At 35.7% G+C, this 27,678-nt stretch overlaps 1 protein-coding gene across 3 annotated transcripts in view; it reads left to right on the plus strand.

The window, feature by feature from the left end:
• The window catches only part of ATG5 (autophagy related 5), a 137,327-nt gene that overhangs the window by 24,234 nt on the left and 85,415 nt on the right, over positions 1-27,678 (plus strand). For all 3 annotated transcript variants that reach the window (XM_020976929.2, XM_020976930.2, XM_020976931.2), the window contains 2 exons: positions 12,957-13,035; positions 21,396-21,558. In XM_020976929.2, the coding sequence (XP_020832588.1) occupies positions 12,957-13,035; positions 21,396-21,558 (242 nt within the window). The remainder of the gene's footprint in view (positions 1-12,956; positions 13,036-21,395; positions 21,559-27,678) is intronic.

The raw sequence follows: 27,678 nt of genomic DNA on the forward strand, positions 1-27,678 counted from the left end.
ACTCACCAGCAAGCTATTGCAGTAGTCCACATGTGAGGCACCACATTGGTAGAAGTGTCAGAGAAGAAAAAGGTTCATATTCAAGAGTTACTGCAAAGGAGAAATTGACAGACCTTGGCAACAGATTGTATATGGGGGATGAGAGATAGTGAGGATTCTAGGATCACATCTAGGTTGCAAGTCTGGGGGACTAAGTGGATGGTAGAAAGATAATCAGTTCTGTTTTGGTCATGTTGAATCTAAGATATCTACTGCCATATCACTCAAAATGTCTGAGAGGCAGTTGGAGATGCAAAAGTGGAGATCAGCAGAGAGGTTAGGGCCAGATAGATAGATTTGAGAAAAGTAATTAAATCCATGGGCACTGATGAGATCACCTACATGATAGATAGATAGATAGATAGATACATACATACATACATACATACATACATACATACATACATATACGTATGTAGACAGATAGGCGGGCAGGCAGACATAGAGGTTAGAGCAGGATAGATTTATGAATCATCAGCATAGAGATTGTAATTAAATCCATGGGAGCTGATGAGATCATCAAGTGAAATAGTATAGACTCAAGCAGAGGTTCCCAAAGTGGGCAGTACCGCCGGAGGGGTGGGGTGCTGGAACAATCCATGGGGGATTGGTAGTAGCCTCGGATGTTTTTGAGGGGGCATTGAATGAAAATAAGGGCGTGGTGGAAGCATAAGGAAAGAAGATATGAAAATTTTGAAAAACCGTTCATACATGTTTCATCTGTTGTATAATAGAGTTAAGGTTGTAGTGATTACATTATTTTCCAAATAAACACACGAAATGCAAGTTAGAACCCATCAGTGGTCAAGTCCTCCAACTGATCTTAACAACCAAGTGTTGGCAGGTGAGTGTGTCATGCATTGTCAGAAGTCCAGCATGCTTTGGCAGGAATATGCGAGTGTAATGACTTGTTTACAACATTTCAACGCAGGAGAGAAAGCCCACAAATTTACAATAAATTATTATATTTAAGATGTGTCATTTTAAAAAAATTATTTTTTTTTGAAATGATGTAAATTTGGGGGGAAAAAAACTTAAAAGGTTAAAGAAAGATTGCCAGGGGGATGCTGAGTAGTTTTTTGTTTTGTTTTGTTTTGTTTTTGGAAAAGGGTGCAGTAGCCAAATAAGTTTGGGAATCTGTGGTGTGGAGGGAAAAGAGATGCCTATAGTTAAAGGGAGTAATCTGGATGAGGAACCAGAGAAGGAGACTGAGAAGGAGCAGTCAGATAGGTAGGAGAATCAGGAGAAAATGGTATCCTGAAAACCTGTACAGAAGAGATCATCAAGAGGATGCTCAACAGTGTGAAAAACTGCAGAGAAGCCAAGGGGAATGAGGATTGAGAAAAGGCTTTTGGGTTTGGCAATTAAGAGATCATTGGTAACTTTAGAAATAGCAGTTTCAGTGGAATGATGAGGTTGGAAGGCACATTTTAAGGGGTTAAGAATTAGTGAGAGAAAGTGGAGGCATTTGGCAACAGCCTTGTCAACAGCCTTTTCAAGGAGTTTAGCCACAACGTGAAGAAGAGATATAGGACAATAATTAGCAGGCCTGGAAGCATCAAATATGGGTGTTTTTGAGGATGAAGAGGACATAGACTTGTTTGTGGCAATGATGAAGGGTCCAGTAGACAGGAGAGATTGAGAATGAGTGACAGAGTGGGGATAACAAAAGAGGCATGTGTTGGATGAGATGAGTTGGAATGGAATCAATTGTGCAGGTAGAACGAGTTAGCCTTGGTAAGGAGTAAGACCACCTCTTCATGTGAGATGAGTGAAGGAGGAAATAGTGGTAGAAGGCATATGAGTGAAATGAAATGAGGAAGAGAAGAGAAGCAGAAACTCACAGTGAGTGGCCTCATTTTTTTTTTTCTGTAGAATATGAGTCAAAGTTCCTAACCAAAAGAGTGAGGGAAGAGAGAGCCATGGGAAGTTTGAGGAGGAATGGAAAGGTTAAGAAGAGCTGCTGTGAAGAGTTAGTGATTTGATTAGAGAAGTAGAGTAGGATTGCCTAGTAGCAATAAGTAGTGGACAGAACAGTTGTATGATTTTCTCCACCTTTCTTGATTAGCAAGTGTGTAGAAGCAAAGTGTAGCCTGGAGTCAGAAAAACTCCTCTTTTTGAGTTCAAATCCAGTGCCAGATATGGGTAAGTCACTTAATTCTGCTTGCCTCCATTTCCTCATCTGTAAAATGAGCTGGAGAAGGAAATGGCAACGCCTTCCAATATCTTTGCCAAGAAAACCCCAAATGGGGTCACAAAGAGTTGAACATGACTGAAAAACCACTAAACAACAGGAGCAGAGGCAGCAAATGATGGAAGTGATGTAGGTCTGAGACTTGGCACTGCCCTGCTTATACGTGCTTCTTTATGTTTTCTTCTGTGCATTTTTAAAAGTGTTATAATGGCCCTATTTTCTTTGGTATCACTCTTACTATCTCCCTCACTTCACCCCTCTACACCTACCTTCATTTCTCTCTTCAGACCCTCAGAATAGAACTAATCCATATTCCAGGGGCTTGGTTTTTCTTATTTAACTTCCTCAGTATCCTTTGAAGACATTAAATTTCTTGAAGGGACACATTTCTTTTCCCTTTATTTTAGCACTACATAATCATGTTAGCGCCATCCAGTGCTTGAAATAAATTTACCTTTCTGGATTTCTCTGGACTCGTATTTGTGTTTCTGAGTTCTTACTCAGCTCTGCTCATTTCATCAGAATTGCTTAAAAGTCTATTGCATTAAAGGTCCCTTTCCCTCCCTGTAGAATTATATTCAGCTTTTCAGGGTTAGTTATTCTTGGTGTTACGCTTGTGTTATTTGCCTTTGGGGAAAACAAAGATTTCCTGCTTTTAGTAAAAGCTACAGGTCTTGGGTGATCTCAGCTGTAGTTCTTGGTACTCAGATTCCTTCCTGGATGCTTGCAATATTTTTTCTTTGATGTATGAGCACTGGATTTTGGTTATAGCATTGCTGGGACTTTCCCTGTTGGGGTTCATTTCAGGAGGTGATTAGTCGGTTTTTTTCTGTCTTTATTTTTCTCTCTGATGACACAGTGCATAGAGCACTGGATCTGGAGTGAGAAAGACCTGAGTTCAAATCTCAGCCTCAGACACTAGCTGTGTGACCAGGTACAAATCACTTAAATTCTATTTGCCTCGATTTCTTTATCTGTAAAATGGAGATAATAATAGCTGTTGTGAGGAACAGATGAGGTAATTATAAAGTGCTTAGTAGGGTACCTGTCACATAGTAAGCTTTATATAAATGGGAGGGGGAGGAGATGATGATGATGATGATGGTGATGATGATGATGATGGCGGCAGCAGTCATGTATGATTTCTTGAAATGAAGTGCCCAGGCTATATAATAAATTTATCAAATTTTTAAAAATTATACTTTTTGGGGAGTCCAGTTTTTCTTAAATTCTCTTTGACCTATTTTCTAGATCAATTGTTTTTGGTGTCAGATGTCTTAATTTTACTAATTTTTCAGTCTTTTGAATTTATCATATTTTTCCCCTCTTACAAAGTCATTGACTTCTCTTTGGTCCATTATAAGTTTCAGGGATTCCATTTCTTGGATAACTTATACCAGTATTTTTTCTAAGTTACTTAGTCCCAGAGCTTTTATTTTAGTTTTTAATCTCTTGGTTCATTTCTTCTAAGTATTCATACAGTCCTTGTAGAAAATCTGTTGTTTTTCTTTTTGAGTCTTTTTATTTGTTATAGAGTTAGTTTACAATAATCTTTGATCCTGGATGGAGTCGTCTTTGATTTTTTCATCTCTCCAGCTTTAGTTTCTGAATTGAAGCTTTGTGCTACAACCAGGCTCTAGAGCTGCACTTTTGAGTGGAGTGGTTGGGCTCTTTGTGTTTCTAAACCTTGTGTTCCATGGGCTCTTACCTTATCCTATCCTTCCAAGACTCAGCAACCCTTTCTCTACTCCTCTCCCCTCCCCCATTTTTGAGATTCAAAAGGTCTTTAGGGTTCTTTCTCAGGCATCTCAGGACAGTACTAAGGGCCTCAGAGCCCCTGGTCCTGGGTTATCCTTGCATGAACTCTACTTACAGCTCCCTGAGGCTGATAAGTCCCTAGCTTGAGGTTTTCTGACCATCTTTGGGCTTTCTCAGGGGAGCCCTTTGCTTTATCTGGATAGAACCTTGTAGGCTGCAAATGTCTCCTCTCTGGTTGTACTGGCACTCACTTTTCTGGAGGCGTCTTACTTGGACTTCTGGCTGATTTTTTGCCCAGTTCTGGGGTGGACAGTGTCATGATAGTTTTTAATTGAATTGTTTGATCATTATTCAGTCTAATTTGAACTTTTGGGTTTTGCTGGAATATGTATGTTGGAGCTATGTGTCCTATTTCCTGTTCAGAGATAGCTCTTCTTGGTGAGAAGAATTGAGCTGAGTTTTGAATTGACAAGGGATGCTGAGTGATAGATTTGAGGAGTGGGGAGCATTATAGGCACAAAGACAGGACCTTGTGCAGAGGCACAGAGACGGAGAGACTGTCAATCAGTAAACATTTATCAAGCTCTTTCTATATGCCAGGCACTCTGCTAAGACCTGGGAATGCAAAGTTAAAAAGACAATCCTTTCCCCTCAAGGAGCTCACAGTTTAGTGAGGAAGACAATATGCAAACAACTGTACAAATGAGACACATACAGGGGAAGTAGAAGTTAAATAACAGAAAGAAGAAGGTTACTAACATTAAGGGGGGATTGGGAAAGGCTTCTTATCAAGATACAATCATACATATACATATATATGTATGTATGTGTATATGTTTTAGAGAGATTGATTGTTTTGAGAATTGAACCTGCAAAAATCTGCAAAAAAAAATCACTAGTAATGCTAGTGAAATTAAAGAAATGTGAAAATGGACCTGATGCATCTTAATGATAGTAAGGAGCTAAGTATTTAAAAATATGAAAATTGTGTCAGTCTGTTGTTAGACTATCTTTTAATTTGGGGAAATGGATATAATTAAGAATAGCACTGTATCTAACTTCAGAGAATCTAGGTTAGAGTCTTAATTCTTCTACTTAATAGCTTCAGATTTCTTGCTGCCTGTTTTGCCTCATCTGTAAATAAGAGGATTCACACCTAGTTCTAAATCTGGTGAGTTTATGATCTTTCAGGTCCAGTATTTGTACTTCTCCTTTCTATTAAAAAGGCATTTGTATCTATTTTGTTAATGTTTCCCAATTACATGTAAAACATTTTTAGCAAGCATTTTATAAAATTTTGAGTTCCAATTCTCTCCCTCTTTCCTGTCCCTCTCTCCTCCTTGAGAAGGCAAGCAATTTGATAACGATAATACATGTGAAGTTATGCAAAACATATTTCCATATTAGCCATGTTGCAAAAGAAAACAGACCAAAAAATTAGAGAAAAATGAAGTTTAAAAAGTATGCTTCAGTCTGCATTCAGAGTTCATCAGTTCTCTCTCTGGAGGTAGATAGCATTTTTTGTCATGGGTCCTTTGGATTTGTCCTGGATCATTGTCGCTAATCACAGTTGATCATTCTTACAGTATTGCTGTTAGTATGTACAATGTTTTCCTGATTTTTCTCACTTTACTTTGCATTAGTCCATATAATTCTTCCCAGATTTTTCTGAAATCATCTTGCTTGTCATTTCTTATAGCACAATAATATTCCATTACAATCATATACCACAAATTGTTCAACCATTTCCCCATTGATGGGCATCCCTTTGATTTCCAATTCTTAGCTACCACAAAAAGAGCTGTTATAAATATTTCATACAAATAGGTGCTTTTCCCTTTTCTTTAATCTCTTTGGGATGTAGACCTAGTAGTGGTATTGCTGGGTCAAAAAGGTGTGCACAGTTTTGTAGCTCTTTGGGTGTAGTTCCAAATTATTCTCTGGAATGATTGGACTAGTTTACAACTTCACTACTAATGCATTAGTGTCCCTTTTATGCTTCTCTTGAGTCTTGTATTTGAAAGTCAGATTTTCAATTCAGTACCAGTCTTTTCTTCAGGAATGCTTGAAAATCCTCTATTTCACTAAATATCCATGTTTTCCAGAATTATATTCAGTTTATTGGATAGGTGATTCTTGCTTATAATCCTAGCTCTTTTTGCCTTTCTAGATTATCATATTCTAAACCTTCCACTCCTTTAACCTGGTAGCTGCTAAATCATGTGTGGTCCTGACTATAGCTCCACAGGATGTAAATGGTTTCTTTCTGGCTGCTTGAAGTGTTTGGGAGCTCTGGAATTTGACTATAGTATTCATGGGAGTTTTCATTTTGGAATCTTTTTCAGGCGATGATCAGTGGATTCTTTCCATTTCTACTTTACCCTCTGGCTCTAAAATATTGGGATACTTTTCCTTAATAATGAATTGAAATATAATCTATAGGCTTTTTCTTTGATCATGACTTTCAGGTAGTTTAATAATTCTTAAATTATCTCTCCTTGATCTTTTTTCCAGGTTAATTGTTTTTTCTAATGTGATATTTCATATTTTCTTCATTTTTTCCCATTATTTTGGCTTTATTTTATTGTTTCTTAATGTCTCGTGGAATCATTAGCTTCCACTCGCCCAAATCTAATTTTTAAGGAATTATTTTCTTCAGTGAGCTTTTGTACCTCTATTTGGCCAATTCTGTTTTTAAAATGTTATTTTCTTTGGTATTTTTGTGCCTCTTTTACCAAGCTGTTAATTGTCTTTTCATAATTTTCTTTCTTTGCTTTCATTTCTTTAATTGATTTTCCCTCTACCAAATTATTTAGTTCCAGAGTAGCAGTGTAATGGTCAATAGGCTCTGTTTTGCATTTCTTACCTTTTTAAGGATATGGAAAGGTTTTTTGGTAATATTATTGAGGAATTCATAATAATGATGACTTCACATCAACATTCTCTCTAGAGGAGGCATCTAAGATAGCAAATTGGAAATCCCCTAAAGAGGAATTGTGGGGTAGTAGAAAGGGCAATGGATTTAGAGTCAGAATAGTGATAGAAAGATAGAGAAAGTCTTTAGTAAGCACTTACCTTGTGCCAGACACTGTACTAAGCTGTAGGAATAAATACAAGCAGAAAGACAGTCTCTGGCCTCAAGGAACTTACATTCAGAAAGGTGACACATATAACAGAGCTGAAAAGGAGGGTAGAGAGAGGTACAGAAATAATATGGAAAATCATGGGCTAAGCTGGCTTTGAAGTGTGCGTGACGTGGCTTGGATGCTTCCTCAGAAGTTCTAGGGGCAACTAGGTGGCGCAGTAGATAGAGTTCCAGCCTTGGAGTCAAGAGGACCCTGAGTTCAAATCCGTGTCAGGCACTTGACACTATGTGACCCTGGGCAAATCACTTAACCCTGATTGCGTCACCAAAAAATGATAATAATAATAATAATTCAGGTTCTAGGGAGGAATTTACCAAATGAATACATCTGGGGTTGAATCTGACCTCTGCTACTTGTTTCCTGTGTGATTTTGGTCCAGTCACTTAATCTTTCTGCATCTTAATTTTCTCATCTGTAAAGTGACAGGTTAGGTTAGATTAGAAATATTTAACCTGATATCTGTGAACTTTTTTTAAAAATTGATTTATTTTTAGTTTTCAACATTCACTTCCATAAGCTTTTGAGTTTTAAATTTTCTCCCCCACCTCCTTGTCTCCCCTCCCCAAGACAGCATGCAATCTGATGTAGGTTCTACTTATACATTCTTATTAAACATATTTTTACATTAGTCATGTTGTAAAGAAGAATTAGAATGAATGGGAGGAACAACGAGAAAGAAGAAACAAAAAAAAGAGAGAGAGAGCAAATAGTATGCTTCAATCTGCATTCAGACTCCTTAGTTCTTTCTCTGGATGTGAGTAGCATTTTCCATCATGAGTCTTTTGGAGTTGTCTTACTAGATGCTTGTATTGCTGAGAGAAGAGCTAAGTCTATCAAAGTGAGTCACCACACAGTGTGGCTGTTTCTGTGTACAGTGTTCTTCTGGTTCTGCTCATTTCACTCAGCATCAATTCAAATAAGTCCTTCCAGGTTTTTCTAAAGTCTGCTTGTTCGTCATTTCTTATAGCACAGTAGTATTCCATTACATTCATCTACCACAACTTGTTCAGCTGTTTCCCAGTTGATGGGCATTCCCTCAATTTCCAATTCTTTGCCACCACAAAAAGAACTGCTATAAATACTTTTATATTTGGGTCCTTTTCTCATTTTTATGATCTCTTTAGGATACAGCCCTAGAAGTAGGTCAAAGGGTATGCACATTTTTATAGCCCTTTGGGCATAGTTCCAAATTGCTCTCCAACATGGTTGGCTCATTTCACAACTCCACCAACAATGCATTAGTATTCCAATTTTACGCTTCTTCAGCATTTATAATTTTCTTGTTTTGTCATGTTAGCCAATCTGATAGGTGTGATGTAGTACCTCAGAGTTGTTTTGATTTGCATTTCTCTAATCAATGTGATTTAGAGCATTTTTTTTTCATAAGACTACAGATAGCTTTAATTTCTTTCTCTGAAAACTGCCTATTTCATATCCTTTGACCACTTATCAGTTGAGGAATGACTTATATTCTTATAAATTTAATTCAATTCTATCTATATTTTTGATTCAGTTTTCTATATATTTTTGTGAACTTTTAAAATATTTCAATAACCATATTTTAATATAATTTGTTTCCTTTTTGAGCCTGCATATTTTATTTTCTTTATTTAAAGATGTTATTTTGAGAAGAGGCCCATGGGCATCACCAGCCAAAAGGGTCCATGGCACAAAAAAGTTAGGAACCCCTGAGCTGGATGATATTTAAGGTTCCTTCTTGACCTAAATTCTCTCTTTTTTTTTTTGCAATCAGATTGTGTATATAAGCTTAGCAATGGACTATATGTCTTTCATTGGAACTTATCTAGAGTAGTTCTTAAAAAGACTCAGAACCTTGGCTGTTAGATGATGATTTTTTTAGCCATAGTAGCACATGAAGACCAAACTACTAAGGCATAGAAGGGTTGCAGTTTAAGTAATGTGGAAGGGAGTGCCAGAACCTATAAAATCTCAAATTTTCAAAGTGTTTAGTCATTCTTGTTACTGAGCTTTTTAAAAAATGTTCTTAAATAATTAGCCACTGAAATATTGAAAAATGAGCGAATGAAAGAGCGTTTATGCTTACTTTGTGCCAGATGCTGTTCTGATGGCTGGGTATCAAATACAAAATAAGAGATAGGAACTTTCTAGACTCTTATATATGTGGGAGACAATGTAGATAAGGAAGTGATGCCCAGGAAGGCTCATTTTGGCCCAGGAATCACAAGGGTCAATGAGTAGAGCCATAAGGCAATCACTTGGTTTTTTCCAGAAGCAATGGTAGTATTGATTTCATTACAGTTCTGGAGCATGAGGTAGAGTACAGTTCCCAGAGCACTGGGTGGAGTATCTATGTGATGTCATGGAAGGAGGATGTCTGAAGCATGATGATTGGTTGACTGGGGCTGGCCTAGACTTGATGAACTATCAACAATCAGAACAGCATGGCCCCAAGATAAGGGCAGGAAGGTTTGTTTGGGAGTGTTTAGGAGGGTATAGTAGGGGTAGCAGGCTGAAAGATTGATTTAAACTGCATTTTTTAAAGCTACATAGATACTTTGAAACTATCTTTAGTTTACATTTAAATATGAATTTTCCACATCTATGTGTAGATGCATCATGACGTTGTGGGTAGAGAGCTAGCCTGAAAGTCTAGAAACATTAAAGGAATTTGTTCTGTGAAATCTGGATTCAGTCAAAGGGCTGCACTTGAGAATCTAGAGGGCCACATGTGACCTCGAGGCCACAGTTTCCCCACCTCTGCTGTAGGCAATGCTCTTAGACTAGTTGAAGAGAAGGTGCTTTGGTAGAGGGAGTTTCCTTACTCAGAGCTCTCTATAAGGCATGAAACCAGAGATCTTCTCCCTGTCGCCCTCTTCATTCTTATTACCTTCTTCATCCCCATCCAAGTATTTTCCATATCCCTGTCCATATGTTGTTATTAATTTTCTTCATTCGTTGCTAATTCACAATTTTCTCATAGAGCTCTTATTACATATATTTGAAACTCGTCCAATACCTGTGTCTTTAAGTTTAGTTTAATAATTAAAAATTAATAGTTTCTTGACTTCTTAATATTTGACTGGTATTCTGATCTAGATTTTGAAGATTTTGTTTTAAAATGTGTTTTCAGAGAGCTTAGTAATAAACATTTGTTTTAATTCAAGTTATGTAATTTAGTCTGATGTTAGATTTTTAAAAAATCTAACTGATGATATGACAGATATTGTAATAGTGTGTGTATATATATATATATATATTGTCATTACTGAGCATTTTGTGGAATCACATTTTAACTGGTATAATTCGTTTGACATAATATTGTCTTTGTGTGAATTCAGAGCAAAACAACAATGTATCATGTACCCACATGTATCTATACTTGAGAATTTGTCTACCTGGTTATAGTAGTACATCTATAATCCCTGCTTGGTCTGGGGAATGGGATGAACTCAGTTGGGGAATTGTTTTGAGCTCTGACAAGTCTGAGCTGCAGTAGGGCTAAAACCAATGGGGTATATTGATTAAGTAAGGCATCAATATGGGGAGCTGTTGGGTGCTGGTTGCCACCAAACTAAGCTGCCTAAGAAGGGTTGCATAGCCCAGGTGTGAAACAGAGCAGGTCAAAGCTTCTGTTCTGTTGTCAGTTGTGTGATCAGGCTTTGAGAAACTGCCGCGCTTCCAGCCTGAGTGAGCTAGGGAGACCACCCACTGTCCAAAAAACAAAATTCATCGAACAAAAGCTGATTCTGGTTCTGATAGGGAAAGGGCAAATTAAGGGATTGTGGAATTTGGAAGTTAACTATTATTGAGTAGGGTTTAATTTTTTTTAAAAAAGTAGTATCTACAATTAATTTTGAAGTATGTCCACCAAAGTCCTTCAGTCCTTCATTGTAGTTTGGAGATGACTGTAAGGTTCTCAAAGGCCATGCCAAGTAGAAATCAAGCTTGGGGGGGTGGGGTTCCAGCTAAGTTTTCAGATTTGGACCTGGTGATATACTGTATGGCTCCAGTCAGAGGACCAGTGTAGCTGAGCTCCCAAAGGCTCAATACTAGGTTAGCTGGCCATAGCAACTTTCGAGGATTGTCTACCAAGTTATAGAAGAGTTTTTGATCTCCATTGTTTGAGGGAATCTCCAGGCTGACGATACAATATAATAACTAGCAACTATCATATTGAATGAATAGATGAAAAAGCATTAATGGGCCCTTAAAAATATCATGTATTAAGTGCCTAGTATGTACCAGATAGTGTGGGAATACAAATACTGTGAATGAAATGATCTCTGCTTGCAAGGAACTCTGATGTGGCTATGTTAGTTTGAGCTGTACTCTCACTCAAAACTGACTACTCCTTCCCTCTTTCTTCCCCAGTTAACCCAGTTAAGATACTTAATAAAGTTTCCAAATATTTATTTTAATAGTAATACATACTTTCATATGTGTATGGTAATGGCCATCTGGGTATGTAAATCTTTGAAAATACCTTTTCATGACAGATGAATATTTAAAGCTTTTAAATTTTGTTGAACTACTGATAGGTACAGAATCAAGTATAGAACTATAGTTGTACTTTGAGGAAAGCCATCAATGAAAATACATTTTCACTTTCTATTTCAGAGGCAGTTTGATTTACCATTTTATAGTTGGAGAGTCACAGGGCTTTATTGACCTGGTCATAGAATTGATAGAAATTATTTGGCAAGAGGTGATTCCTTAAGGGGATATATAGTTTCTAGGTCGTAGTAAGGAAGTAATTCCACTACTCCAGAATAGTGATCTAGAAGTGAGAAGTGGAGAATATTTAGAGGATGAATAAGTCAAATTAAAAAACACGCAGTGGGATACATTAATTTTCTGCATTTCCTGTTGCCTTCCCTTTCCCCACTCCCCATACTGCCCATTTTCTACTCTGCCATCTTATTAAATCTTTAGTGGAAATGGTTCTTAATTACACAACATTTGATAATTGATTTTTTGTCAAAAAAGTTTTATCAGGCAACTTTTGTCTGATTGTATAGAAAAGAAATGGAAAAGAAATGAAATATAAGCAGTATTAACTATGTTTGAATCCTGATTGTTCCTAAAAGAATGAAATAACATCTTACTTAGCCTTTAAGCTCTCAAGAAGTATTAGAATAATTCGCTTCAAAATGCCATGCCTCTAAGAGAAAAGCTACCCATGTAATAATATACCAAACACTCTCTTTATTCCCCCTTTTCTGAGGGAGTATTAATTCATTCAGGTTTTTTGAATTAATTAGTTCCACTGCACATTTGTATTTCTTAGGGCTTGAAAATGACTGGTTTTCTACATTGAAATCTATAAGACTTGCTTTATTAAACTTTGGTTCTAATCAAATTTATTAACTTTTAATTTTAATTATTACATATTTAAATGAGGTTTGATTTGCTAAAACTCAGTAGTGACACTAACATTTGTCACTAATTTAGAGTCAGATATTTATTAAAATTGTATTATGTAAACACAGGATGATAATTGTATATCATTATAATATTATAGGAATTGTAGCATATTTAATAAAGACACATACAAAGGTCAGACAGTCTGATGAAAGATCTCTTTAGTATAATCTGCTCTTTATGCATACCGAGGCTTCAGAGGGGAATCAAGTGGAAGAAGAAAAACCACCTGATGACTGAAAATTGTACCATGGTACCCCGGGCATGTAAACTAAATAAAATTTTGTCTTCATGTGATTTATGACTGGATTTCCCTAAATTTTTGGTGTACAATCATATACTGGAAATTTATTTTTATTTGTTGCTATAACTGTAAATATTCACTTTTATCTTAAAATGCCTTCTTTCACTTTTAGGCATTATCCAATTGGTTTACTGTTTGATCTTCTTGCATCAAATACAGCTCTTCCTTGGAACATCACAGTACATTTTAAGGTACAGTTTAAATAGCATTTTCCATTTCTGATTCCAGATAAGTGAGTATTAGGAATGGAATTAAAAAGTAAAATTATTAATTATTCATCCTTCTGGCATTATTTGGTGGGCCTTGCTACTCTTTTCTGAAGCTCTGGCAAAGATGTTTAAAGATTTTTTATGCCTTAATAGTGCCAGTAAGGAAGATATTTATGTTTAAAGTATTCTTTTTTGAGAGCTTTTGTTAATTTCAAGTACAGTGTCATCAAATTCTAACCAATACTGCTTTGATTCATCTACCTCAGGGAAAGGAAAGCCAGAAGAGGGTGAATCAAAATGTTTTCTCTGAAAACAGTTTTGAAAAGTGTTTTCCTCCTAGAACTTAAAAAAATATGAGTGAGTTTTGGGTGCCACCATTTTTCTCCTAACATTCATTATGGTTGTAGATAGCATTTTTTTCTAGAGGAGCTATACCTCTTACTTGCCGCATTCAAGGGGCAATCTGTGCTCATTCTGTTCCTTTCTTCATTTTCCTCCTTCATTTCCCAGTAAACTCCTGTTTGTAGGTGAATGGAGCTATTCTGTTATACTCCCAAAAAAGAACTGTCAGCTAACGTGCAGCGAGCGTGTGGTTAGGCAGCAGTCTGGTGAGTAAGTTTAGGAAGTGGTTGGAAGAGGATAGTATTAAGACATTTCATATTCATGAATATTTTAATAATTTCCAAGGGGCTCAATGTTTTGTCATATAACTTTTTTATATATTCTGGAAAGTTAGTGATATAAAAAACTCAGTTAGCTAAATGAAACTTTCAGTCTGGTAGAGTTCAGTCATTAGGGGACAGTGCTGTAATTATCATCTTAAGGAAAATCAGACATTTTGATACCAGATTAGGCTTTGATCTAGAGAGGGCCTACACTACATGAGTATTGAAACTGAATCCTGTTACACCCTTAAGAAAGTCATAAAGGAACTTTCAGGTCTGCATTTGGGCCACTAACACAGCAGAGGTGTTCATGCCCTGTTGGTGACTTTTGTAGCCTAGAGAAAATTTCGTTTTTATTAAGCCAAGATCTTAAGAACACAGACATTAATTTTAAAAAAAAACCAATTTTTGGCTTTGACATTCTTACTGTATGGGATGAAAGGACTTAAAGGTAATTTGAGAAGCAAAATTAGATGTTCTTTATTGTTTAGCAGAATACAGAATGTCATGACTGTGTGCTGATATCTTCCTGCAGCTACTGTATAGAGAAAATAATACTACTATATAGTCTTACCATTCGTTTTTTTTCTCCACTCTGACCTGTGTTTGTGTGTAGTTGATTATACTCTTTGTGCCCACATAGCTAACACAAGAATTGAATGTTAGATTTGGCCCATTATATACCTCCCTCTCCCACCAAAAACAAAACCAAACTAAAATTTTATTGTTTCAAGTGACCAAAAGCCCTTGGTTTTCACAGGGACCTGGGGTCAGAAAAAGGAGTTGCCTATCACCCATTGTAGAAAATCAGAGGTTTTTACATTATAATATTGTCTCAAAAGAAAACCCAATTAAGAGAGGAGGGAAAAGCCAGCACTAGCAACCACTCTAATGACTTCATTCCAAGGGGTCAGGGTAGGTAGGCCCCAAAAATGAGCCTTGGGAAAGCAGGGTAGAGGAGGAGGCTGCTGCTGGTGGGGGCCAGGGCTCCAGTCCTCCTTGTCCATTCCTTTGAAGATAACACTTAGAATTGTAGTTAATTGAAATGAAGATTTTAAGAATTCTGTTATTAACTTCCACATAACTTCCTATCTTATATCATAATACTTGTATATTCTTGGGTGTGATGGCCATCCATATTCATGAGGTTTTTTTAAGGCTTAAGCCAATTAAAATGTAGCTTGAAAAATTCTTTCAAACTGTCTTCCTTTTTGGGGAACACATATTCATAGAGTAAGCAACCTTTTTACTGTCATGATTTTCAGAGATTCATGTTCTCTGAAGATGTACAGCTTGATGATATTTAGGTTTAGTAAAATAAAAATAAAATTATACATTTAAATGTATAATAATAACTAGCTTGTATAAAAGCAGTTTTGTGGTTAAAATTCTAAACTAAATAACGGTAGCCACAATTTCTCTTTCCTTCTGACTGTAGAGAAATCACTTTAGGATTTACTTCTGCAACCTTAACATTAAATTTAGAATTATGATGAAGCCCATATCCCCTCTAAATTTATTCAGGGCAGTATTTCTGTGGTGCCTAGTAGTGGCATCTTGTTTGTGTCCTGAATCCTACTCCTACCTTCTAGATAGCTTATGGAACACTTTGTTACAGTATCCAAGCCTGAATTATGGTGAGCACAAAGGCTCCACTGAGTAGGTAGGTATATGACTCCAAGGTCAAGATTAAAACATAAGTTTCCTACCATTTGGTCTACCCCTATTTCATATAGACCTCTGTCCTCCAAAGCTTTGGGGGGGCTCAGCATAGCCCAGCTTGACTGCTACTTGTCATTTTACATTGGAAATATTTTCAAGCCAGGGAATTTTATATTTAGCCCCCATAGAGGATGTTCTCCAGTGATTGATCTGCCCTAACAATACTCACCTGCCTATTGAATAAGAAAAGCATTATAAAGAGAAGACAAGGATGCTTAATGGATCAAAATTCTGAGAGAAACTGGAGGAGGTTGCATTTTGGGCATAGGTGGAGAGATTTTCTGGGGCAAGGAAGACCTTCTCAAACACTGAGAATGGAAAGAAGGAAAAGGGATAGAATAAGACAGCTTTTGAGGTATAAAAGAGAAACACTGAATCAGTTATTTCAGTTGTTTATTTTTTATGTATTTTTGTGTTTACTTAACCTGTGTCTATGTCCACTGTCCTCTCTTCCAACCTTCCCTTCCTTCCCCCCAAATCTGGGACTTGCAGAGGTTTTGAGAATATATGACAATATATATGTTTATATGTGTGCATACACACATATATTTTCTCTTTGAGAATAAGATAGTGACAGCGTGGAGCAGTGGAAAGATTGCATTTGGAGTCAGAAAATCTGGATTCCAGTCTCAGTCCAGCTCTTAATACTTTGGTGGGTAGTTGGGTAAGATACCCAGTTTCCTGTAGAAAGCTGTGGGTGCTAGGAGAGAGGATCTTAGCAGAGTCATGAAAGCTGCTTTTGGGATTTCAGACGTCTAGTGTTCATTTTCCAGTATGAAGGTAGAATGTATTACACTTAGAGTGAGTTCGTTATAAAATATAAAATAAAATAAAAGCAGAAAAAAAACTTAGCTTCAAATAAAACAAATTGATGGCTAGTATGCGTTCTCAAGTGTATTTTCCAATTTTTAGGAGGTCCCAGTGAGTGAATGAATGGATATGTGTGTGTGTATACACATATGTATGTACATATATATAATAGTTTCATGGGTAAAGATGTTATCTAGTGAATTCTATAATACAGAGAACTTCTACTATTGTGAACTTCAGAACTGATTAGGATTTTTGTGAAGGATAGTCAGGGAATTAATACAGGCGAATCAGGAAATTAATATCTTTCTTTTTCTTTTTCGTTTTTAAGGCAGTTGGGGTTAAGTGACTTGCCCAGGGTCACACAGCTAGTAAGTGTCAAGTGTTTGATCTGAGGTCACATTTGAACTCAGGTCCTCCTGACTTCAGGGCCAGTGCTCTATCCACTGCGCCACCTAGCTGCTCCAGTTAATATCTTTCAATTCAAGTCCATGGTATGGTTTAATTAGAAAATTAAAAAAAACTTGCCATCTCTCTCAGTGCATGATTGTGGGAATTGGTAAGGCATTTAAGCTCTCTGAACCTAAGTTCTCATCTGGATTAAAATTTTTTGTTCATTAATTTTGTCATAAAACATTAACACATGTTATCAACAGCTTATTCTGTTAAGTGCTTAGAAAGATTCCAATTTTAGTTTTTGTTGCAAAATGTTCATCTGTATTTTTTAGTTTGTTTTAAACATTATTGATACGTTTTGTTTGGACATAGAAGTGGTTTCCAAAGTGTTTAAAAAGCCCCCTTTAACGAAGTACATTCCCTTATACCTAAAGGGTTATAAAACTATGCATATCTTTGGTCCTGCAATACCACTGCTAGGTCTGTATCTCAAAGAGATTTTTTTAAAAAAAGAAAAGAACATTAATACAAAAATATTTACAGCAGCTCTTTTTGTGGAAATCAAAGGGATGCTCATCAGTTGGGGAATGACTGAACAAGTTGTGGTATATGATTGTAATGGAATATTATTATTGTGCTATAACAAATGACAAGTAGGATGATTTCAGAAAAACCTGGAAAGTCTTACATGAACTGATACAAAGTGAAGTGAACAGAACCAGGAGAACATTGTACAAAGTAACAGGCATACTGTACAAAAAAGGATTATGAATGACTTAGTTATTCTCAGCAACACAATGATCCAAGTCAGTACCAAAGGACTCATGATGAAAAGGCTATCTCCAGAGAAAGAACTGATGTTGTCTGAATACAGACTGAAGCATACAATTTTTCTCTTCCTTCGAGTCTTGTTGCACAAAATGACTAATATGGACATGTTTTATGTGATTGCACACATATAACCTATATCAGATTGCTTACTGTTCCCAGGAAAGGGGTGGGGAATGGAGGGAGGGATAGAATTTGGAAATCAAAACTTTTTTTAAAAAAGCAACAAATTTAAAAAATTGTTTTTACATGTAATTGGGGAAAATTAGAATATTATTTTTTTTAAAGTACATTCCCCTTATTAATAGGTAAGATGTCTTTTAACTTTGGCATTATGGTACTAATATAATCAGTTGCATTTGATCAGGGTTTATTTACATTATTACAGTCATTATGTGTGATAGTCTTTTTTCTGTGTTTTATCACTTTATATAAGATTTTCCATGTTTCTCTGTATTTTTTTTATATTTGTCATTTCTTGTGGCACAGAAATCCACATACAATTTGTTAAACTATTCCTAAGTGATTGGACACATTTTTTCCCCAGATTTTTATGATCACAAATAATGTTTCTATGAAAATGTTTGTGCATATGGATCTTTTATTGTTGTCTATAACCTCCTTGGGACATAACATAATTATAGAAATGGAATCTTTGGATCAAAGAACTATTTAGTGCCTTTGCATTGCATAATGAAAAGCCTCTCCAACAATTAATTTTCCCCTCTTTTAGCCTCTTTGCTAACTTGATGGCTAGAAGTCTCTTGTGTATATTTTTAAATCAAGATAGATTCCTTGACAGGTAACAACCACAAAGGAATTGCATCTTTGTATGGTGCTTAGCATAGTGCCTGGCACATAGTAGGTGTTTAATAAGTGCTTATTGCCTTCCCTTGCTTATTCCTTGAGTAGAATCCTTAAAATGGAAACTCAGAAGGCAAGAAAAACATACAAAAGTACATACATGTGATCAATCATAAGGGACTGTGAGGATGAATTGTTTACACGTTAATAGGGGAAAAATAGCAAGTGTCCTCTTAAGCCATGCCTTTAAGGATCATAGAGAAAATTAAGATAGGCAGAGGGTCATGTGTGATTGTGTTCTATTTTGATGATTTTAGGAGAAGGAAAGGGAGGATTAAGGAACTATACCCCAGTGAAAAGGAAGAACTTATCTCACATAATAAGAGTATATGAAGTGAAGAGTATACAGACATGGAAGTGTGAGAGGAATGCATGTTCTATGAATCTCACTTTCATTTGAATTGGACAAAATAAGTGGAACACATACAGAAACACACACAGAGTAAACCAAACCGGCATGGGGAAAGGGGGAACCTGCATCCTCAAAGCCACATGTGGCCCTCTAAGTCCTCAAGTGAGGCCCTTTGAATCAGAACTTCACAGAACAGATTTGGATTGAGCACCTGGAGGGCCACATGTGGCTCAGGGCCATGGGTTCCCTACCCCTGCAGTCAAAACTATTAAACCCAACAGGAAAATAGGAGGGAATAGGGAGAGGGGGAAAGGGTTTAAGTTGCGTGGCAGGAGTGCTGAAGGAATAGTCATAATCAAAACAAAGTACAATTTTTAATTTAGAGTTTTTGGAGCTTTTGGTATTAAATGATTTGTAGCCAAAGTCCATTATTGAAAGTATATTGGTGTTGAAAGATGAGTTTTTGTTTCAGGGAGAAGCTTAGAGGTTTTGGAACCACTACACAGTTACTTAAATATAGATAGACCCTTTTCCATTCGGGTCCCAGCTCATTCTTTGTCCAAGATAGAGATACTGCTAATTCAGTGGGGCTAGCCATCTGATTGCATATCATAATCTAACTCAGGGGTGGGGAGCCTGTGGCCTCGAGGCCCTATGTTTCCCACCCTGATCTAGGTAGTAGTTATTCTTTATTCTTTTTTTTTAACCTTCTTTTATCTCCCAAGCTTAGCACAGTGCTTTATACATAAGAGATATTTAATAACTTAAATGCTTGTTAACTCTTAAGACTTCATTTCTGACATTCTGTACAAGAGTGGCAAGCATCTTTGATGAGCATGCATCTCCCTTTTCATTCATTGCTTGTTATTAATTTTCAAAGACTTAATTCAACAAAGTTAACTCTTGTGTCTTTCAGGGAATCTTGAATGCTCTTAATATATGCATGAGAGATAACTTGTTGGAGAAAAGTGTTTAAAGGCTGTATTTTCTTTATTGAATCAGAAACTTTTTATGGTCAATATATAATGGGATCTTATATTCTCTGTCCCTTTAGTCCATTGTATAACTTTAAAGATTTGGTCAGCTGTAGAATATACACATGTAGAAATTATCATTTAATATTGTGTATGATCTCTCTAGTCAGTCATCAAGCTTTTATTAAGCATTTACTCTGTGCCAGGCACTGGGCTGAGTTCTGAGGATACAAAGAAAGGCAAAAACAGTCCTTCACTTCTAGAAGCTGAAGTTCTAAAGGGGGAGACAACATGCAAATAACTAGATACATAGAAGATAAAAGATAGATTAGGTAGAAGCCACTTTGAGAAGGGAAGGCATTAGTTGAGGGGATTAAAGGCAATAATTTGGCCTGCATCCTACATGAGATGGTCTTTAAGCTAGAAGAAAGTCAAGGAACATAAGAGGCAGACATGATAGAGCAGAGCATTCAAAGAGTAGGGAAGAGCCAGGACAGAGTCTTAGAGATGGGTTGGAGTGTCATGTTCAAGGAATTCAAGGTAGACCCATGTTGCTGGATTGTAGAGTGTAGAGAGGAATAAAGTTTAAGAAAACTGAAAAGGTAGGAAGGAGCCAGGTTACAAAAAATGCAAAACAGAAGTTTTTATTTACTCTTGGAGGTAATAGGGAGCCAGTGGAGCTCATTGAGTAAGGGAGCTCATGGTTCAACCTAGACTTTAGAAAAATAACCTGAGTGGAGGACAGATTGGAGCAGGGAGAGAATTGAGGAAGGGAACCAATAAGAAGACTATTTAAGTAGTTGAGGCAAGAATTAAGGAGCTTGATCTAGGGTTGTGGCTATTTGAGTGGAGAAAATAGGATATGTACAAGAGATGTTATGAAGGTAATGGTTAGCCTCTAAACTCTTTGAGTTTGGCAAGGACTTACCTTATGGAAACTTTATTGTTTTTGTACATGGTAGGTGCTTAATAAATGTCTGTTGATTTGATTTTTATTTCTATTTTGTTATACATTGTTATATAAGAACATGAAGCATCAAATGACACAGATTATTTGTTTTTTGTTATTTTTTGTGTTTGGTTGGGCAGTGGGGGTTAAGTGACTTGCCCAGGGTCACACAGCTAGTAAGTGTTATGTATCTGAGGCCGGATTTGAACTCAGGTCCTTCTGAATCCAGGGCTGGTGCTCTATCCACTGTGCCACCTAGCTGCCCCCGTGTGCCACCTAGCTGCCCCCTCAAATGATACAGATTATTTTGGCATGTGGCAAGTAGCTTAAAAAATATTTGGAGTTGGGTTGAAATAGTCCCTGTATTAAACTAGTAAAAATAGTTTGTAACAAGCACTTTGCGAGGAGAAAAAAACTATAGGAAATTCTGTATATTTAAAATTGCAACATGCTTTTTTTCCATTATGACACCCTATTTTGGGGATATTAGGAAATCAAGGGAAAGAACACCCTCTTTCTGTAGCAGTTTTTGTTATGGTAGAGGAAAGCTTGTTTGGTTTTCTAAAGCTTATATAGAATGCTTAGTTATTGCTATGTCAATCTCCAATTAAAAATTGAAGAAATGTAAACTCTTATTTACATTTAAGCCAAATCAGGGTAAAAGGAGGGAAGAAGGAAGGTTAATTTTATTGATGTGGAGATAAAATTACATTTTTCATGTGGTTATTTCACTTACCTTGTATTGCCCATGTTGTGATTTTCTTTTTTTCCTTATGTGATAGAGTTTTCCAGAGAAAGATCTTCTGCATTGTCCATCCAAGGATACAATTGAAGCCCATTTTATGTCTTGCATGAAAGAAGCTGATGCTTTAAAGCATAAAAGTCAAGTCATCAATGAAATGCAGAAAAAGGATCATAAACAACTCTGGATGGGATTACAAAATGGTAAATATAGCACTATTCTCTTAGATACCCTTTAGAAATGATTTCACTTTTTTCACATTATTAAATTTATTTTAATTCAGAAGACAAAATATAAATAAAAACCCAAGCCAGAAACAAAGTATGTGCCCCTCTGAAAACAGTTAAGCAGAATAAGAACAGAAAAGAGCGGGACATGCCACTATGGAGTTTTACAGTTTACTATTTGTTAAAAGAAAGGAAGTCTGTGGACTTTAACTGTCTAATTCATTGTTCATTTTATTTGACATGAATTTTGTTGCCATTTAATGCTGTGTGAATTTCATAGCTGTAGTCAGTGTTATTTTGTATCTGCTTTCTTCAGTGTACAACAGTGGCTTACACTCAAATAGAAATACAAACCACACTTAAAAATCCCCGTGGATCACGTAGTGACTTAGAAAATTGTTCATTAATGTATTTTTGTTCTATTGTATTTTTATTCATTTTGTTAAATATTTTTCGATTACATTTTAATCTGGTTTGGGCAGGCCTCAAAATATTTGACACTTCTTTTCTGTATCATTTCTTGTGACTCTTCATGTTTATTTGAATTATTTGTATTTGTTCTAATGGTGCAGTGGTTTATGTGCCATTATTTATTCAGATGTTCTCTGGTCCTCAGGTACAAGTTTTGCATCCAACACTTTGCCATTATAGATGGGATTTCTGTGTGTGTTTTTGTAAAGAAAAGGCTTTTCTTACTGTCAGTCTCCTTGGGTATAAGCCTAGTAATGTGATTGCTGGGTCAGAGGGCTTGAAATTTTTATAACTTAACTTGTAAGATTCCATGTTGTTTTCCAAAATAATTCTGTCATTTCATGGCTTCAATAGAAGTGACTAATGTTCTCTTACCCACTAAGGCCAGTAATCATTCCCCCCTCCCCCCATCTTTTTTTTACCTCTTTGCCAATTTGATAGATATTTCTCTGGTTATAGCATTTTTTCCCTATCCACATTTATGAAAGATATAATTTTGTATTCTTCTCTCCTTTTATCGTGTGTCTTTTTATAGTTAAATTATTTATCAATTTGGAACTTATTCTTGTATATGATATAAGATACTTGTATAAACTCATTTCCTGCCAAACTAAAATCCAGTATTCCCTGCAGATTTTGGTGAATAATGAGTTCCTTCCCTAATAATTTGTATTCTTAAAGTTTATCAGATACTATAGTGTTGTATCCATTTGCTTCAAACTCTTACTTATACTTTGCTTTTTTAAAAAAAAATTATTACTAGATAATTTGGAAAAATTTGCTGTTTTCATATATAATTTGAGATCTGGTAATACTATTACCCCTTCTTACCTTTTTTTTTAAAAAATTATTTCCCTTGATGTTCTTGTTCTTTTGTTCCTTATTAATTTTGTTATTTTGTTTTATCAGATTGGTATATGAAATACTGAAATAAATTTGGATTGTTTTTTCATTGAATCAGCCTAGCTTAAGCATGAACATTAAATATCCCTTCAGTTTTAGATCTCTGTGTGTTTTTCAGATCTCTCCTTCTTATTTCTACGCTCTCCCAATAGAGCAGCAACAAACAAAACCCTTACAAGTATACATAAGCCCAATATAAAAACAGCTTCCCACATTGATATGTCTGTGTGTGTGTTTATCATTCTGAGTTTTAAGTCCATCACTGCTCTGGCAGGAAGTAGGTGGTGTGCTTCACTTTTATTTTTCTGGATTCATGACTTATCATTGCATTGAGCAGAATTCTAAAGTCTTTTGAAGTTGTTTTTCCCTATAATGTCGTCATTGTGGAAATTCTCTTAGCTTTGCTCATTTGACTCTGTTTCAGATCATAAATGTCTTTGCAGTTTCCTCTGAGATTGTCTGTTTTGTCATTTCTTATGGCACAATAATATCCCATTATGTTCATATATCATAATTTGCTTAGCTGTTCCCCAATAAGTGGGCACCTCCTTAGTTTCCAGGTTTTGGCTGCTTTGAAAAAACCTGCCATAATTACAGGGTGTGCCAGACCTGTCTATGCAATTTTAAGCTCTAGTACCTAATAAGCTATTTATTTTCTTTTTTTCGTATTTGCCAATCTGATCTCATATTTATAAAAATTGTTTTGTAGTTGTATTTATATAAATCTGATGTATATCTTGCTAGGTTAACTTCCAGATATTTAAGGCATTTTGTTGTCATTTGAAATGGCATTTCTATTTCTATTGAGTTCTTCTAGTTTTTATTGGTACTATATAGAAATGTCTAATGACTAATGAAGTGTGACTAATAATTAATTGAAAAGAAATATGCTGTTCATTTGTTGAATGTTAAGAGAATGGTGCTTTTGGTTTTTTTCCTCCATAAGTGTTTAGTTTTAGCACCTATATAAAATTAGAGAACACCCAGTAAATAAATTATTTTGGGTGTCTGCTCCATTACCTGCACTGTTGACAACTAATACAAATCAGATATTAGAACATTTTGGCAGAAAAAAATATATGTGTATATGTTATATATATGTGTGTGTACATATATATATATATATATATATATGTAAAAACCTTCAGTGGCTTCCCACTGCTTAGTGAATTGTTGGTATTTGTGCTTGAAAAAGGCCAGAATGACATCTTATTGGGGTCAGCTTACACTGTGTCCACCTGTGGCTGATGAGACCAATACAAGTTCAGTAATCTGTATGAACATTTGGGATGGAGATGTCTCTAAATTTGTGTTTCTTTTGAGCGATTACAGTTCTCTTTTGCTTATAGAGCACAGTGCCTTCTTTGATGAGGGCATGCCATGCTAGATGGTCCTGTGCCAACTTCTCTCATATCCCATAATCGATACCAAAGTTCTTTAGAGACCTTGATAAAGCATAAGCAGCTGACTGGTAGCATATGTAGTTATATGGTATTCTCTGCTCGACCAAACTACTACTCTTGTCTACCACCTATCTCCTTCTACTCTCTCTAGTCTTTGTGCCTTTTTTCATGCTTCCCTCACACCTCCATGCCCAGTGCTATTTCCTCTATGGAGCCTTACCTGATCCTCTACTGCTACCTTCACAAGAAGGTGTTCTCCATCAAATTTCTTTTTTTTGTCTACTTCTCTCCTTTGCATTTATTTTACTTATGTGGTCTTCTTGTCTAAATTGTAAGTTTCCTTATATAGGTCAGGGACTAAGTAATATACATTTATATCCACCATGCTACTAGGCGTATAGCCTTTTGTCTATCTCTGGTGTTAAAGGAAGATTTTAGGATACTTGTGAATGAAGAAAATTTTAAGAATGATATTAGATAGCTTAGATAAAAACATAGAACTTGGAATAGGAGAAAGGAAAAATGAAAACTAACTCATTTGACTGTGGGATAGAGTTATTGGGAGAACTATTATAAATATGTAGACTAGTAAATAAAAAGTTTTGAAATTGAGTTTGAATATCATAGATCTGACATAAAGGGCAAGGACATCTAAAAGAGTGTTTTGAAGGGGAATAGTTAAAATTAGGAAAGACCTTTTGGATTAACTTTTAGTAGGTAGGGTTGTACAATTTCTATATAGAGAATGTTGAAAGTATTGTAGCTGTGAAACAGCCTGAGCCAAGACCTCAGATTTCGTTACCACCATTAAGAGATAAAGATAGCAGGAGACAACAGCCAACTATGTACAAACAAGTTACATGCAGGATAAAGTAGAGATAATCTAGTAGAGAGATCTAACATTAAAGGGGACTAAGAAAGGCTTCTTCTAGAAGGAGAGACTTTAACTGAGACTTGAAGGAAACCAGGGAATTCTTTATTTGGATTTATATTTGCTAATTGTCTTTTGGTTATTAAGAAAGTTTTTGCTTAAAAAGAAAAAAAAGCCAGTAACTTACATTATATGAAAAAGTCAAAGGTTATTCTCTAACTTTTGCTTAGCTATAGATGAAATTTTGTCATAATTGTGACACAGCAGATGGTACAGTTCTTTTGTTAAGAAGGGCACCTGTCTGTAGAACATAACATCTAAATGAAAAGTTTAAACATTTTTGAATACTTTCAAATGCTAATTTTAATTTCCCAGACCTCTGTGAAAGAGAAATAAGTAAAGCTTATGAAACTAAGAAAACTCTTTTAAGACATCCTGAGCCTTTCAGTATGTTTTTATAGGTTTTCATTTGAGATCTAACGATTTTTAACCTCCCTGTGAAACATAGTTGATGACCACAAAAAAGAAAAGAAAGTACCATTTGTATTAGCAACAAGACGGTTATCACTACATCTGCAGGTTGGTTTTTCTATGAAACTTCAAGCAATTTTCTTAAAATCCTTCTTACTTTTTCAGAAGCTATATCTTTAAATTTTATTAGAGAATTTCTTTCAAATTCCATTAGGCATGCATTTTTATCTTGCTTCTATAAGTGCAAAATTTCAGATTCAAACAAAAAATTAAAAGGAATTAAAGCAAGTGTTTTAATTAAGCAAAGATTTAATTGAGCTACAGAATCAAAAGGACATTTAACCTTTTGGTTGTCACTGAAGATTTTTGGATAATTTTGATTTTTTTTTTCTAATGGGGAAACCAATCCATAGTAGTTTGGCAGTTTGCCGTTTTCACTCAGAATAAGAGATAATTTCTAGAATGTGTGATTAACCAAAAATGATTCAGAAATTGTGTTTGTTTGATATTTGTTAAGAACCTTGTTTTCACAGTTGTGGTAGAAGATATAAATATCATGGCTCCTGTTTTCATGACATTTCACATTTTGAAGCGATGAGAGTAGACGCTTAAATTGCTAAGTTATGTTTGAGATGACTGTAGGTAAAGTGCTGGAAATAGATGTAAAGTTCATTGGTCTAATTTTAAGTATTCCCTTTTTTTGTTTGAAAAATCAGGATTCAGTGTAGTGCAGGTAACATTTATTAAGCACCTACTGTTGGAAGGCCCTGTACTACACAGGCCCCAGAGATCAGAAAACAAATAGTTCTTGTGCTCAAGCATTTTCATTCTTTTGGAGGGATTGTGCAGGTGCATAGATAAATAAATATAAAGTAAATACCAAGACAGGCCTTTATGTGGATTTATTTTTGCAAACGCAGTTCTGGTTATTAGGAATGTTGTTGCTAAAAATTGAAAGAAAAAAAAGCCAGTAACTTGTTATAGGCATAAACACTGACACTCGAATCATCAGCAAAAGCCTCATCTAGGAAGTGGCTTCTGTGTTATGCTTTGAAGGAAGTTAGGGATTCTTAGAGGCAGAAGTGAGGAGAGAATACATTCTAGATATAGGGGACAACTTGTTCAGTCAGAGACAAGAAATGGAATGATACATATGGGGAATAAGTAGCAGGCCAGTTGGACTATAATAGAGAATTCATTAAGGGAATAATATAAGACTGGAATGGTATGTTGGAGCCTAATTGTAGAGTTCTAGATAAATTATCTTGCATTTTGTTTTAGAGTCATAGAGAGCCACTGAAGATTTATTATTATCCATCATCAGACCTGTGTTTTAAAAATATTAGTTTAGCAACAGGTAAATAGGAGAGAGGAGATTCTGGAAGCTGGGAGACCAATTAAGAGGCTACTGAAATGGTCCAGGAGAGGTAATGAGGAACTGAAGTAGGATACAGTCTGTGTGAGTGGAGTTAGAGAACATGTGAGAAATGTTGTGGAGGTGGATTTGACAAGAATTTTAGGTTAAGTGATCACTTACCAAGGTAAGTTGAGAAATAAAAGTGTTGAGAAATAAAAGTGTCAAAGGTGATCCCAATGATGCTTACAGAAATAGGAAAATTTCAAGAGGGTTTTTAAAAAATTTATTAAATATTTTATTTTTCCCCAGTTACATGCAAAAACAACTTTTAACATTTGTTTTTAGAAGTCCGAATTCCAGATTCTCTCCTTGCCTCCCAACTCTCCCCTGCATTGAGAAAGCAAACAATTCGGCATAGGTTATATATGTGTAGTCTTGCAAAACATTTCCATAATAGTCATATTATAAAAGAAAACATATACCCCCTCCCCAAAAAAACTTGAAGAAAATAAAAAACATATGCTTCAACCTGCATTCACAAAACACCATCAGTTCTTTCTCTGGGGCTAAGTGACTTGCCCAAAGTCACACAGCTAGTAAGTGTCAAGTGTCTGAGACTG

Source organism: Phascolarctos cinereus, unplaced genomic scaffold (genome assembly GCF_003287225.1).
Source record: "Phascolarctos cinereus isolate Bilbo 61053 unplaced genomic scaffold, phaCin_HiC Scaffold_5;HRSCAF=322, whole genome shotgun sequence".
NCBI lineage: Eukaryota > Metazoa > Chordata > Mammalia > Diprotodontia > Phascolarctidae > Phascolarctos > Phascolarctos cinereus.